Raw genomic sequence first — 16,606 nt, forward strand, 5'->3', positions numbered from 1 at the left:
CTAACGGTGTTTGAATGGTTTTTCTAAGTTGAACGGTTTTGAAGGAGATAGACTACAAAAACGTACGGAATATATAATAAAATATAATAATAATAATAATAAGATTAGAAGAACAATACTGTGAATGCTTTTACAAGCATTCACACTAATAACTAGAAAGTGCATTTCTGAAGAAACTGCAGTGTGAATGCTTGAATCTGAATATTGCACTGAAAAGAATTAATTGCTGAATTTTAAGTTAAAAATGTTGAATGAGATGAAAAATACAGAATTTGCACCTGAAAACCAAAGTGCTGAACTGCTAAAGCTGACAAGCACAGAGAAGAAGTTGAAAATAGCTGAAAATGTTTTAAATGTAAATTAGAAAAACCTAAGTAATGAGAAAAGAAAATTTAGAGTCAGAAAACATCTGAATGAATATTAAAAGTTCATATTCTTTGAATCACTGAATGACTAAAATGTGATCCCTCCCTTGGATCCACACAGTTTTAAAGCTTTACATCTCTGAGCTTTGAAAGACACAGTGTTGGAAAGAGAAGAACGATGGCGACGTTTTGAGGGTAAAATGATGTCTGTAGAGCAAACACTGTGGACACAGCAGCAGTTGAAAGAGAAGTGTTTAAGATGAATCTTGGCACAGTGAGAGAGAGAGAGCTCATTAGGCAGGCAGGTGTGGCCTGGTTGCTATAGTGACTGCACCCAATGGCTCCATACACACGCACAGACATCACTCACTTTTGCTGCTTAAAATGAACAGAAAGTCAGGCCCAAACAAATCTTCCCAAATGAAAGTACAGGTCCTATTGACGAAATTCTTTCACCGTGAGCGGCAGCAATGTCCAGTCCACCTAATTCTCAGTTTTCATGCTGAGGAGTTTATTATATGGACGTGGTTACAGTGTAAAAACACCATGCTCTTCTGATTTTCAACGAACCTTCTGAGCCATTTTAACATTAGAGTCTATGGAGGAGTTGGAGGGAGGAGGCTGTGCTTGGTGACATTTATGAAAGAACCATAACACCTAGGACAATAGTAAACACATTGGATGAAAGAGGACAGCGATGGCTACGTTTTGAGGGTAAAATCATACCTGTAGACCAAACACCGTGGACACAGCAGCAGTTTTAAAAATATTTTAAGATTTATTTTTTTGCTCCTCTCACTCTAGCAGTTGAGCTGTCTCACTCTAGCCCCAACATTCCGTCCCATACACACCCATTTATAAACTCTGAAATGGGTGAAAAACATCATGAAACTTAAACTGGAACTGAAGAAAAGTATAATAGATATTGAAAAGATAAATACAAATTGAATAGTTGAATGTTTTGTCTTCGTTTTAAAGTTTGAATGGTGGCTCTATGTCAATGTATGTGGAAGTAGATACAGTTTAAAATGAGTAAGTTGAATGAGGATTTGAAGGGTCTCCCATTGAAATACATGGAATTTTTGTTGAAAAAAGTTAAATAAAATTAAAAATATAAATGTTAAAAATGAGAAAAATAGAAGCAGTCATGTCCTAAAGAAGAGGAATCTAATGGTGTTTGAATGGTTTTTCTAAGTTGAACGGTTTTGAAGGAGATACAGTACAAAAAACGTACGGAAGAATAAAATATAATAATAAAGATTAGAAGAACAATACTGTGAATGCTTTACAAGCATTCACACTAATAAAGATTAGAAGAACAATACTGTGAATGCTTTACAAGCATTCACACTAATTAGAGTTCCAGGCTTCAAGCAGGTGTGGGTTGTAATTGTTGATCCAACAGTCCTTTGGGTCACGTTTGAGAATCAGCGCTGTTTTCTTGTTTATGTTTGGAGGCATTGCTCATACTCATTCATTGTCAAGTTGCATCGTGACAGAATCTGCTCTATGGTGAGGGAAGCAGTTTCAGGTTCCTTCAGCAGGTTCAACAAAGGTCTGAGTTTGGCTTTTGCAGCTTCAGTGTCTGAATCCTCATCCTTTCTCACAATCATTGTTCTTGTGGCTGGTGGTTTTGGAAACCCAAATCTACAACCAGAGTTCACACTCTTAAAGCATGTTTTTGTGTGGTTTTTGCTGTGCTTTTGTAGTTCAGCGACTTTTTTGTGCAGTTCAGGTTGTTTTTCTGGATCAGGGAGCTTAGCTGAGATGTATCTGTCCACAAAGTCACAGACAGTTTGGTCATCATCCACATCTACTTCTACCTTTTCTCGAATCCACAGCAACATGTGTATATGCGGACTACCTCTGTGCTGGAACTCAACTCTGTAAAAGTAATCAATGATTTCACCAAGGGGGTGTGCAGGAGAAAAAAGCAAATCTCTGAACAAAGCCTCAACACGCTTATCAAACATTCGCATGGTGGTTACTGGATTTGATCTTAGAATTTCACACTTTTCTGACCAGTCCAGGGCTTCAAAATCAACCTCTTCACCTTGCTGTCTCTTTATTGCTTGAATCACTTCAGGCCATCTCATCTCAGCAGCAGAGAAAGTGACAAAGAACTGAGGTGTTCCTATTTGACGAACCATACTGAATAGATCTTTGGTGGTTTCTGCCAGTAAGCTGGGGTTCCTCTGAGTGGCTGCATAAATCTGATTGCATCTTTATTTCTTACCAGCTTCTCTACTTCTGTCTTACTTTGTAACATTCCTGATGTGATTTTGCGTCCATCTTTGGTCATAGTTTTACCTTTCCTTAGCTGTATTGTCATGCTGGAATTAGCCAAGTGTATTTCAGTAACAAACTGTGAGAAAAACAGGTAATTTGTGTCTTTAGCAAATCTTGCATCAATGTTGAAAAGCCTTGACTTGAAGTAAGCACTCGGTGTGAGTTTAAGACGTCTCTTTTCATCCAGTGTATTCTGACCAGTAGGAAACTGCACAGGAAATGCCATGGCTTCCAAATGAGGAGTTCTGAAGAAGCTAACAGGATTGTTTCTTTCTGCAGGCGCCACACAATATGTGTTATCAGTGAAACAGAGAATCTCTTCTGAAATGTCTACAGGCTGCAGACAACTTTCTAGAGCAAAACCTCCATTGTTCAATCACTTTCTGGTTCCTCTGGATTTTGTTCCTCTGGTTGTTCATCACAGGATTGCATATCAATATCTTGTTCACTTTCAGATTCACTTTCGCACAAAAGGGCATCTTTTTCATAGTTGTCAATTTCCATTAAATCTGCTTCATCATAATCATCACTTCCCATGCTGGCTTCATCACTGCTGTCATCATCAGGTAACGTTGGATCACAAAGCAATGCGTCGTCTCTGATAACAATATCTGTGTACTGCGGATGAATCTGTTTGAGTTTATGCAGGGCTTGGATCAGTTTAGACCAGGTGACAGTCTGGAACAGCTGATGGCCTTTGTAGCACAGTCGTCTTTTAAGCTTGATCCTCATTATCTGTGATTGGTTTCTGAGCCGAGGCAAACAGTCAACTGTTTGTTGGACCTCAGATGGTACACACACCACATTACCACGTACGAGTCTTTGTCTACCTTTTGGAAGTGGAATAATCTTTGCAAATGGTATGCATTTGGCAATCAGATGTCTCTCCAGAATGTTGAGATCACACAGTTCAGCTGGGATATCCTGCAGTTCTAAACCATTGACAGCAGCAAGCCTTGGCATGCGTCCACTTTTCAGGAACTGTGACACGTGTGACAGATATACTCTTTTTTCTCTCAACAGGAAAGCTGCACTGATCATTACATGCTTCATCACACATATGAACAAATTTACCAGTTAGACACTGCTGAGCTACAGTTTGGTGTTTGAGTAATTGTTTCTTTTGCAGATTTTCACCTGATTAGGAAAAGAAGCTTTTAGACAAACAGTACAAACATAAGATGGTGCTAACTTAATGTTTGATCTGAAACGAGATATGGCCTCATTCATTAAAGTGTTATCTGGATGACACTGTAAACTCTCAGCTGGTCGATGCATCTGACGATATTTTCGTTTTATGTTCATTGCACATCTGATATTATGCATCTGTCTGAAACAAAAAACGTTCCAATATTTTACTCTCATTCGTTCTCTCATATTGTCCTTGTGTTGCTGCTGAAATTGTCTCTTTTCTCCATAACGTTTAGTCATGTAAGATTGTTTTTCTGTTTAAATTCTTCGCTTTCTTTATATAGGTTATATACATATGTCCTCATGTAAGCTTTATGTTTCTCTCTGAATCCAGCACAAGTTCTGTATATTCGTCTTATACGCTCCTTCTGCTTATCTCTGAATATGGGATTGTCTTTATATGTCCTTATGACACGTTCTCTTTTTCTCTCCCTAATTTTAGCACTTTCTCTATACATCTTTCTCAAATGTTCTCTCTGTTTATCCCTATATGTAGCATTTAATTTATACAGTTGATTTTTGTACAGACTCCTTTTCTGTCTGTGATCAGGATCATTAGACTTCCTAGTTGAGTTTTTTTTCTTTGTCTTGAAGCTTTCATCAAACGTGTACATCTGCCTTTCTTTCATCTTCTGATTTTCCTTTTGTTGTGGTCGTTCTGTTGGGTCAATAATCTTCTCCTCATTTTTTGCCTTTCCTGTTTATTACGTTTCAGCAGTTTATCTGAGAGTTCTTCTGTTATCTTAGTTGAACAGGAGGCAGTGTTTGAATCATTCTGAGGAACAGAATCTGGTGTTAACGGAGTTTCTCTCACAGAAGATGCAGAGGTTTCCTTTTCAAAATAATCAGAAGGATGATGGTTGTTTCTGGGAGCAGCTGTCTCATTTGAAGAATCAGCTCTGGATGACATTACTTCACTGGTTAAATTGTTGGTCACGGGTTTCCGTGTCTGCTCAGTGTATATTTCGGGGTTTAATTCATGAACACGTTCATTTAAAGCTGGTGCACTTGCAGCTGTTTCTCTGTATTCGGTGGTCTGATTAGCATCTCTTTGGTCAGCAGCGTTTACACTGTGAAACTCGACGGGCTGTAGCTCATAAGTGCAGGTTGGTGCGATGCTAAGCATTCGGTACAAGTGTTTGATCCTGTCAATCATGTCATTAAGACGTGTGAATTTCAGCATAACCGCAGTTCCACCACTTACAGCTAGCGACAATGGCATTCCTGTAGACTTACGTGGGTGAGGGTCAAAATATGCATATTCACCAGAAGTCAGTCTGCAAACTGCGATGACTGTTCCTCCCATGACTAGCAAAGCGTAACGAATGTCTGAAACCAAACACTGTAGTCCCTGTTCAAGACTCGGAAGATGATCTGTACCATCAAATGTGCCATAACGAGCAAACTGAGACATGTCCACTTGATACTCTTGTCTGCGGCTGGTGACCACTGTGGGAAGCTCATCAGTGGCTAGAAACACCCTGTTCACAAACCTCTTTCTGGCATCTGAATGCATGGCATGGCCTTTGTCCAACACACGGTTAAGATCTGCTCTCGTGATGAATTCATCCTCGTGTAAGAATGACAGGAAAACCAAACTGTTAGCCATGCATTGCTGATTCCGGTACTTTCCATACTTAGCAGAGGCCTGGCTTCGAGACGCACAGATGCTACTCACTTGTGGACGACTTTCACGGTTTGTAACCTGTACATGAGATGGTCCTGGAGCTTCTCCATCACGCTGCGTTTGCACAGTTACCTGCGGTTCAGTCTGGATTACCTGCTGTACTTTAGCCTTTGGCACAGACACGGATTGAAAATCTCTCTTTACCACATCTGCATAAGACACTGTGGCTGTCTGAACTCTGCTCTGCACTTCAGGACTGGGAATACCTGTACCAGACACCTTTACCTGCTCACCGCTGAGAGAAACATTTACCTGTTCTTTCTCCTTCTGTCGTCTAAGCTTCTGGGACTGTGACCTTTGACCTTTCCGTGGCATTTTATTGAAGTACAAACAGATATGAACACAACTCAACTTGGAAATGCTGAAAACGGATTACTATTTAATCTGAGAAATGTAAGAGTATTCAAATGTTGTTATAAATATGTAATAGATGTAAAAGGCTGGCTTTGTTCCGAACACAATATAAAGAATATTCAAAGTTCTCTAAAAAAAAACTTGGGTCAGTTTTATTGTAGTATTTTCAAAAACTATATTTTTTTAACCAGACTGGTTAATGATTAGATCTATATTTGTGTAAAGGGATATGTAGAAATCACAACAATCTACAGGGTATAATAAAACTCTTTTAAGTAGACTTTGTCTTAATCTTTCAGATATCTAAGATTTTAAGCAAATATAAAGAGCTGTGGTGATCAGATGACAGGCGATGAGGACTCTTCAGCTGGATGTTCTGCAGCAGTCAGGAAACGGGAAGTCTGGGTCCTCGGGGCAGATTCTCGACCACAATACGAACACTTACAATGACTAACAGAAAGGTGTTTGTCCTTAAATAATAATAGTATAAACCAACTGTTCTCAAATGTTATCTCCAATGAAAAACTAGCAAAAGGTATTTGAAGAAATCAAATTAAATATTTATGTGAATATAGCACTCTGAAAATATGTATTACAGTATAATAAGATTATCTTATCCAAATAAACCTCAGAATTTATCAAAGTAATTGCAACTGTAAGCCAAATAATCAGTGTTTATTCCAAAGTGTTACAAATGTACAAATAAAAATTACAAATATAGGGCTGCGTAAATAATTTCTACTCTGTTTTACTGTACTTTTAATATACTACTGTATAGTCAACTTTCTACTTGTAATTTCCAGCAAAAAGACTGGATGTGAGAGAGTTTAACGACAGGAAAGAAGGAGCAGTGAGAGCAGAGATCTCTCAGAATTCTGTAACAGATAGATGAAGTACTGGTAACTTCAATTTCCCAAAAATGGGGCCATGTCAAAACTTGATTATTCCAGTCAAAACTTGATTCCAGTCAAAATTTGATTCCAGTTAAAAACGTGATTTTTGATAACTTAGAGCTTGTGGGATAGAGTGAAGCAAGATAGAACGTCTTGTCAAAATAGATAGAGTGGGTAGAGTGATAGGACAGACTGAATGGCTTGTTAATGATAGAGGGAGAGAGCTTCTGCAGCAGGTCACCTGTAAGACACAAAGAGACAGGAATTAGGCATATTTCCAATAAGCTTGGCTTTACCACTTTCTTCAGACTATAAGGTGAACTTAAAATCCTGTCATTTTCTCAAAAATCAACAGTGTGCCTTATGTATTGATTCTGGTTGTGCCTACTGACCTCGAACTGGATTTGTGTGGTACACAGGGCTCAAACTTCTGTCAAAATGTTTTAGTACAACTTCGGTAAGCTATGAAGCTGCAGCGCTTGATAGACTGTCGGAACATGACAGCTACCATAGTCAGGAGCCTCATGGAGTAATACGTACTGTGCTTCATCATAATATTATGGTGTGTATGTATAAGGACCTAGCACCTGTTAAAAGACATGCTTACGAAACAGGGTTCAATCTAATCAACCCATCAAGAATTTGATGGATTTGTGGAAGAGAGAAAAATTGAAAACATAAGTGTATTGTTTTTTATTTTATGTTACAACTGGACAATGTTGAGTGTTATTGTGAATGAGTTAAAGTTTCACTTAACTGTGTTGTTTGGCTTAATTCACCTTATAGTCTGAAAAATACAGTACATATAGGGCTTTACACACTGAAAAGTACATTATTGGACTGAACTGAATAAAAATGGTTTAAAAAAAAATGGTGGTGGAACTGTTGTAAGGACATTCTGAATTCTATTAGCACAATAAAAACAAACAGAACAAAATTAAACTACCATGTGCTGCTACAATAACTTGCAGTAAATCTTATATGGTCCAACAAAGCCCACACACTGAGGTTAAAGCAGACAGTTTCAGGCCACCTGCTTTAAAAACTTTACATCCAATCAACTCAAATGTAAGCCACGTCACATGTTTCAAAATCCCCAAAGTTCTCTCATCCCTGTTTCTGTGTGTACTTACCTGGGACAACAGTATATGATAATATCTAGAGAGCCGTTAACATAAAAATAAACAATAATTTAAGCAGTCTGACTTTTGGCAAAATGTGAAATTTGGAGATGGATGGTTCCTGCTTACACATTTCTACATATTTCGGTCACATTAGAGGCATGTTTAATACATAGCGATAAACACACCACTAAATCTATGATAAACTTATCAAAGTCGATATTAAGGCCTAATTAGCTAAATGTATTATGATGATAATTTCTTTGTAGATCATTTAATGATAAACAAACAAATGTTGTATCTGATGTTTTAAGGAAGGTCTTTGGTGGAGTTTCTTCCATTTCTTCAGAAACATGACTTTCAGATAGTTCATCTTTTGTAAATGTGGGAAAGATTTTGTAAAAAAACCCCCAAACAAACAAAAAAAACAACAACACAGTGTTGTTAAAAAAATATCTGTCCCTTTACAAATATCTTATATTTTCATCACACTTCCATTTTAAAAAAAAAAATCATCAACACAAATTTAATTTTTTTTTTACAAAAATAATAACACTAGCACTAACCCAGACAGTGAAGTAATCTATTAAGGGAAAGAAGCTTTTGAAATCCACAAGGTACTACGTGAAGAAATAATTGTCTCTGAACTATTAATCATGAGCTACTCTAATGTGAATCAAGGTCAGAAAGATCTGTAAGTCTGCAAAGGTTTATTTATGAGAATCTGACGACTCTTGATGATCACCAAGAGCTGTGCTGACTCACTGCACTAAATTGAATCTTATATAGCGAGAGAAACATTTCAGAAACAACACCAGCATTAAAATCAAACATGATGCTGTTACTGTAATAGTCCACAGTTCCTTTACTACTTCAGGACCTACATCAACTCATCAGGTCCTGAGCTTAAGTGTAATCACACTTGGGATTTGCAACAGGACATTGATCTGAAGCACACAAGTAAGTCCAACTGACTAATCAGAATCTTGACTTTGATGAAATTGAGATCCTTGAAATGATTTCAAAACACTATTTTTGACGTTAATTAAGGCAACTCTGAAATTAAAGTGGACCAAAATCCCCCAGTGATGTAAATCAGTCATTACTAGTTACTATAAATGCTTGATGGTAGTTGTTGCTATCAGGGCTTTCACAGCTGGGTATTAGAGAACAGATAGCTGTGGTTTGGTTTTCTCTGCTTCATACATGAAATCATCACTTTAAAACTGCTTGTATTTGTATTTATCCAGGTCATCCTTGTTAGAAGATTTGAAACATGTGACAAAAAAGCATAAACAAAATAAATCTGCAAGGAAGAAAGACTTTTCCCAGCACTGTACCTCAGAAAAAACCTTTACTTACCAGACTTGAGACGATCAGATCAGCAGTCTAGACAAAGGAAACAAAACATCAGATCACTGTTTAATGATTCAGACTATCGAGCCTCTTCACACACAATCCAATTTACTGTGACATTAAATAACTAGTTAAATCCTCAATTTCTTCAAGCCTTTATGAACTCACTGTAGTCTGAAGAGGGCACAATTTAATTGCAGAGTCTCAGATGGCTTTAACATGTTTAATAAAAACATTTGTACTAAAGAACTGCAAAGAATAGGCACCAATATTTGTTGGCACAAATGCAGAAAACACCAAATATTTCCTACACAGAAGCTTTGTGGCTCCAACATTTTCTATCAAGTCAGTTCTAATAAAATGTGAAGAACGACAACTTTTCATCTAATTTCAGATTTAAAATGTTGAATACAAATTAATTATTTAAATCAGAAGCAACAGAAAACCACAACAACAACAGTGGCACACCATTTTTTAAATGAAAATTTCTTAAAAATATTACACTAAAAAGTCATTCCATTGTACTTGTTGCTAGCAATATTTATGTTTTTTGCAGTTTATCCCTTTTTGGCAATATTTATATTTAATTTTAAAACATTGGCTTTAATATACCTACTCCAACTGTACTTCTCTTACATTTTATTATTGCTTAAGTGTTTAAGCTATCACTTACAGTCACTCAGGCAAAATACTTGTAGTGTTTCGACTTCATGCTAATTCATAAGTGGAATGAAAGAGACAATAAAAATCGATAGCTGTGGTGCTTTTAAGTGTTTAAGGTACCACCTATACTCACCTAAAGCACTTTCATAGTTTTGCTTGATACTTAAATCCACAAACATAAGGAGAAATCGAACAACTGCATAAAGATATCTCTGACATTTAACTATGTTTGGACTTGATAAGCCATTAAAAATTAAAATCAGACATTAATGGGCTATTAAACTTCCTTGACATTTTCAGGGGCAGTCAGTGGTCCTGTGTGGGGGCTTTGCTGCTACAGATTCTAAATCCTACCTATTTGTTTTTGCCCATGAGTGAATGGCAAGATGACACAAATAGTTAACTACTGTAAGTAAATTACTAAACATTACCATTACTGTCTACTTACCAGCAAAAGCAAAACCAAAGATCTGTTCACTCTGTGTAACAAAAGACAAAGAACAAAAATACAGGCTCAGACAACTCCAATCAGCATTAGAGTCAATACTTCATCACTCTCTGTAGTCAAAAAGCTTCCGGAAACTTCTTTGTTAAACACAGCTGGAATACAAACAACAACTCTCCTCTGTTTTCTTTTTCCTGCACCCTAATAAAGATTATCATCTTCATAAAGGTAATATGTAGTTTTATCCATTTGCAATAAGCCACACAAGTTTCTTAGTCATGTAATGCTCCAAAATTTAGGTTCGATTACTTAAGAGAGTAGATATCATAACCAATGATTTGCAACACCTAGCACTGCACACTTTATCAAATGGTGATGTCACAATTTAAAAGTAGGCAACAATCACAAATGATGGCTTGTATGGAATGTTTGTAGGCTTTAACATTTGAGGTGGCCTGAATTCAAATTCTATTAAAACAATAAAAACAAACAGAGTCTATAAACTTACACCAAGATGTACTGCTACAATAACTTACTGTAAATATTATATGGTCCAACAAAACCCACACACAGGTTAGAGCAGACAGTTTCAGGCCACCTACTTAAAATTTATGCCACATCACATGTTCCTTAATCCCCAAAGTTCTCAAATCCCTGTTTCTGTGTGTACTTACCTGGGACAACAGTACATCATACTATCTGGGCACACAGAAACAGGGATTTGAGATCCGTTAACATAAAAGTAAACAATACTTTACTCAGTATGACTTTTGGCAAAATGAGAAATTTGGAGATGGATGGTTCCTACAAATTTCAGTCACATTTGGGGTATGTTTAATACACAGCCATAAGCACTCCACTAAATCTAGGACGTACTTATAATGGCAGATTTAAAGGCCTAATTAAAAATGTAGTATGGTAAATGGACTGGTTCTTATATAGCGCTTTTCTACTCTTCTGAGCACTCAAAGCGCTTTATAAAACTTGTACATTCACCCATTCGCACAAGCACATTTCTCCTAAGTGCTTCCTAACTGACATTCACACACATTCATACTCTGATGGACGCATCAGCAAGCAGCTTGGGGTTAGTACTTTGCCCAAGGATATTTGGCATGCAGAGTAGGGGAAGCCAGGAATCGAACCACCAACCTTCCGATCAGTAGATGACCTGCTCTACCACCTGAGCTACAGCCACCCCTATGTACGATGATAATTTCTTTGTAGATCTGTATCTGTGCTTTTGATTTTTTCCAGTCATCAACAAAATCTTTAATTAAAAGACTAATTCAAAAAACAGTTTTCAGACAGTGACTTAATTATTGAAGGGAAAGAAGCTTTTGAAATCCACTAGGCCCTACTTGAAGACTTAATTGTACCTAAACTGCTGTTCATGAGCTGCTCTAATGTGCTGCTACAATAACCTACCAACCTCTGTAGGTCTGGAAATGTTTACACAGACTTTTCTAGGATTTGATGACTTTTGATGATCACCAATAGCTGTGCTCACTCACAGCACTAAACTGAATCTCCTATAATGAGAAACATTTCCCAGCACTGCACCTCAGACAAACCTTTACTTACCAGACTTGAGACGATCAGATCAGCAGTCTAGAGAAAGGAAACAATTCATCAGATCACTGTTTGATGATTCAGACTGTTGAGCCTTTTCACACACAATCCAATTTACTGTGACACAAATTAACTAGTAAAATCCTCAATTACTTTAAGGTGTTTTTAGTCTAAAGAAGAGATAATTGAACTGTGTGGTCTCACATGGCTATAGCAAGTGTAATAAAAGCATTATTACTACAGAAATGCAAAGAACAGGCACCAATATTTGTTGGCACAAGTGCAGGATACACCAAATATTTCCTACACAGAAGCCTTGTGGCTCCAACATTTTCTACAACAGGTCAGTTCTAATAAAGTGTGAAAAACCAAAACTTTTAATGTCCTTTCAGGTTAAAAACATTAAATACAAAGTAATTCTTTAAATCAGAAGCAAAAGAAAACCTCATCATGTTTTGGTTAGTCTGATATGAATATGCAAATCCTAAAATACATGTAAATATTAACATGTTACAATAACAGAGGTGCAGAATGTTTGTGATTAAAATGAAATGTCTTAAAATATTACACTACAAAGTCCTTTCATTGTACCAGTTGCTAGGAATATTTATGTATTTTGCAATGTCCCTTTTTGGCAACATTTCTATTTAATTTTAAAACACATTATATTCACTAAATAAGTAATAAACCAATTGGACACACTGGCTGTAATGTACCTAACAATGTCCACTCACACCTCTGGTTCTCTTCGTTTTTATTATTACTTAACTGTTAAAGCTATTACTTATACCGAGTCAGGCAAAATACTTCTACAGTGTTCTGACTTTACTGTAATACATCAGCAGAATTTGAGAGACAATATAAATCAATACCTGTGCAGCTCTTAAGTGTTTGAGCAACCACTTATACTGACTCCCCTAAAACACTTTAATTGTTTTGTCTGCTACTTAAATCCACAAACATAAGGAGAAAATGAACAACTGTATAAAGACATCTGACATTTAACTATGTTTGGATTTGATAAGCCATAAGAAATTTAAATCATACATAAATGGGCTATTAAACTTCAGGGACATTTTCAGGGACAGTCAGAGGCCCTGTGTGGGTGCTTTGCTGCTACAGGTCACAAATCTGTGTTTTTGTCAATCAGTAAATGGAAACATATCACAAAAAGTCAAACTGTATTTAAGTTGCCAAATGTGCTACGCAATGCCAGGTTTATACTGCTTCAGTTACAATCACTGTTTACTTACCAGCAAAGGCAAAACCAAAGATCTCTTTCACTCTGTGTAACAAAAGACAAAGCACAAAAATACAGAATGAGACAACTCAGATCAGCATCACAGTCAATACTGCATCACTCTGTGTAGTCCAAAAGATTCAGTACACTTCTTTGTTTACCACAGCAACAAACAACTCACCTGTTTTTTCTACACCTTATTAAAGATTACTGTCTTCATTAAGGTAATATGTGGTTTCATCCATTTGTAATAAGCCACACAAGTTTCTCAGTTATGTGATAGCTCTATTAGTTTGGTGCAGTTAGATAACACAGTAGATGTAATAAGCAATGATTTGCTACACCTAGCACTGCACACTTTACCAAATTCTGACATCACAATTTTAAAGCAGCAACAATCATAAATGAAAGCTTGGGTGATATATTTGTAGGCTTCAACATTTGAGTTGGTCTGCATTCAAATTCTGCTTCCTAAAAATATTATCACCTGCACACAGTATCATTTAGTATCATTTAATATGCTGTTGTTTTAAATATCTACATATCATATTAATAATATTAATGGCGCACTGCTGCATTTTATTTATTTGAAGGTGGCCTTTTTTATATTTCATTAATTTTTCACAATGTGAGAAGTTAAACAGAGGTGCAGGTGTAGGTTTTACTTAAAAACGAACCTGCACAAACAAGTGTTTGTTAAACAGTTCTTAAAATTTACTAAAAAACAAAAATTTCTTGTTAAGAGATGTTATTATTCTTATATTATGTGTTTTATCCTCACTCTCTCTCCCTCCTGTTAATTAACCCACAACACAGACCTCTCCTTTGAAGTTGCCGACGCAGCTGCTTCAGCAGCTAATCAGTGGTTCTAAAATGGCGGCTCATTACCTTATAACCTAAAGAATGAGGCCGTTTTAACTGACTGATTTGTGAAGAGGAGAACTAACTTCAGCTTCCCTAAGAGACTCAGAAACACTAACACACCGAATGAACCAGATACAACACAATAACTGTATTAAACAATCAAATGAACCATATTAATTTCACACTGGGCCTATAGGAGCTAGGCTAGGCGTTAGCGCTTAGGTTGTTAGGGCTAGCTTACCAAACACTCCTTTTAAATACTACAATTACAACGTTTCACTAAAAAAGCAGCCATTGTGTTACTTTAATATGACTCATACTTCGACTGGGTTTTTAAGTAACTAACAACAACTCAGTAAATCACTCAAACAGCTTATAGACATTTAATTTCAGAGAAGACAGACAGAGAAGCAGGCTTACCGGCAGGGATCGGTGAGAAAGTGGGCGGAGATGCAGGAGTGATCCGGAGACGTAAAACAAGAGGCATTCAGGGGTAGTGGGAAACTCCGGTATTAAACAAAATTGGCATTGAAAACGTGACCCTGGGACTTGGTATAAATACTATGATTTTGCACATATACTATATTCAGCAATCATAAAACTTTACAGAATTGTAATAAATTATCAATATGAATTACTGGCCTGTGATAGTGTATTAATTTGTAGGGGAAAAAAACATTTCGACCAAGGTAGAATTGAACCCACGATGTTTGGGCTGCCGACCGGTGTCATTACCAACTGCGCCACTGGGAAACACGGCGGCGGCAGCTTGGAAAAAAGGGAGATGAACTGTCAGATTTAGATCGCGGTGAGAGGCGTAAAACGCTGGTTTTTGGAGTTACACAACGTCGTGTAACTCAAACACTAGGTGGAATAGAAGTATCATTCTTGTACTGGGTGATTCAGCGGACTTTGGTGATCACGGACTGTGATTTCCATAGCTCTTTGTACCTCCGTCGCGGAGCTATGACGAGAGATGAAACGGCTTCATTTCACTGGGACTTGGTAGAAATACTATGATTTACATGAAATACTTTGACTTAGCAGAAATTCTATAATCTAGCAAAAAGCACTTCAGCATAGCAGAAATTCTATGATTGAGCAGAATTACTAGGATGTAGCACAAACACTATGATTTGGCTCAAAAACCTTTATTTTGCAGTTATATTGTGATTTGGCAGTAATACTATGCTTTGGAACAAATACCAAGATTTGGCAGAAATACAGTAATAATATAACATAGTAGAAATACTGTTATTTTGTGGAAATACTATGCTTTGGCACAAATACCATGATTTGGCAAAAATACTATGATTTAGCAGAAATACTATGATTGAGCAGAAGTACTAAGATGTAGCAGAAGTACTTTGATTCAACAGAAATACTATTATGGAGGAGTAATACTTTAACATGGGAGAGATATTGATACAGACACACAAACATACACATACACAGAGCCTAAAGGGAGCAGGGGCTGTTAAGAGTCTGGGCTTGGTATATCTAGGTCAGCTAAATTAGCTGCACCTGCTGTAATCAGCCCTTACACACACAGACACAGAGAGAGCTCTAAGTTTTCTGCAGTGTATTTCTCACATTCAGGATTCCCCTCGAACAAATGGCCATAATTTCCTAACTGTAGGGGCTAGAACGCTCATTCTGACACCGTTTTGTTCAGAAGAGATGGGGGAATCTGCAGGTCTTCTTAATTCAGAGATAGAATATAAATTATTGAAGATATATGACTTGTAATACACTGTAACTGAGTAGAGGCAAAGCAAAACTGCCTTGACTTGCCCTCAAACAACGTTTTGTAACTCTAAATCTATATGGAGCATCAAAATCATTCTTTCACCGTAAGAAACAGCAGGCTTTGGTGAACAGTCATGGGAATTTTCAGGTCTGTGTGGAAATCCATCAAAAAGATCTGACGAGAGAAAAAAGTTGCTCATTTCCAGAGTTTGAAATCTGAAGAGATCTGAGCAAGGCACGAATTTCCTACCCTCAAACAAATGTAATTCATGGCCAAACGGTAATAGGTGAGAAAAATATTCTTGAATTGTGAGCATCAGGGGTGTCTGAAGATATATTGGCACAAGCGTCATGTCTCAACTTTGTTTCATTAAGGAGATATGACGATTTGAAAATGCCTCTCATTAGAGAAATCCAGCGCTGATTTTGAACAAACTCTCCATTGACTCTCTAAGGAGACTTTACAGACTTTGTGTTGCTCTGAGGAGATTTACCAAAACTCTGTAACTCCCACAATAATGATAGTGACAATTTCTGAAAACCAGCAAAAATACCTACGTTTTGATGTATAATTTGTGGGGGTTGAGTGGAAATTGAGCGAGTTGCAAGAAGTTGTTCAGACAAGAAGAGAAAATTCAGAAATTTTCACTGTCCACTCTGAGTTAATTGCATAGCAACCATAACAACGCATGTATTTTCTGAAAAATCACAATTTTGCAACTGAAAACTTAAAGAGGTATAAAATTTAAACGGTAGAAGATCTGAAAAAGCTGAGTCAGACAGGAATAGCCCAATAATCTGAGAACATTTTAAAGTT

The 16,606-nt window shown here is 36.9% G+C and overlaps 1 protein-coding gene across 1 annotated transcript; it reads right to left on the reverse strand.

Annotated features, from left to right (window-relative positions):
• Positions 1 to 4,553: 4,553 nt before the first annotated feature.
• On the reverse strand, positions 4,554 to 14,805 carry LOC102080347 (uncharacterized; the record flags this gene model as incomplete). Its single annotated transcript, XM_025904920.1, has 4 exons — positions 13,190 to 14,805; positions 11,949 to 11,975; positions 9,263 to 9,289; positions 4,554 to 7,020 (listed from the first exon to the last, which is right to left on the reverse strand). A coding segment is annotated over exon 4 (1,294 nt), but the record flags the coding sequence as incomplete, so codon positions are not given.
• Positions 14,806 to 16,606: the final 1,801 nt, after the last annotated feature.

Source organism: Oreochromis niloticus, unplaced genomic scaffold (genome assembly GCF_001858045.2).
Source record: "Oreochromis niloticus isolate F11D_XX unplaced genomic scaffold, O_niloticus_UMD_NMBU tig00007592_pilon, whole genome shotgun sequence".
NCBI classification, from domain to species: Eukaryota; Metazoa; Chordata; class Actinopteri; order Cichliformes; family Cichlidae; genus Oreochromis; species Oreochromis niloticus.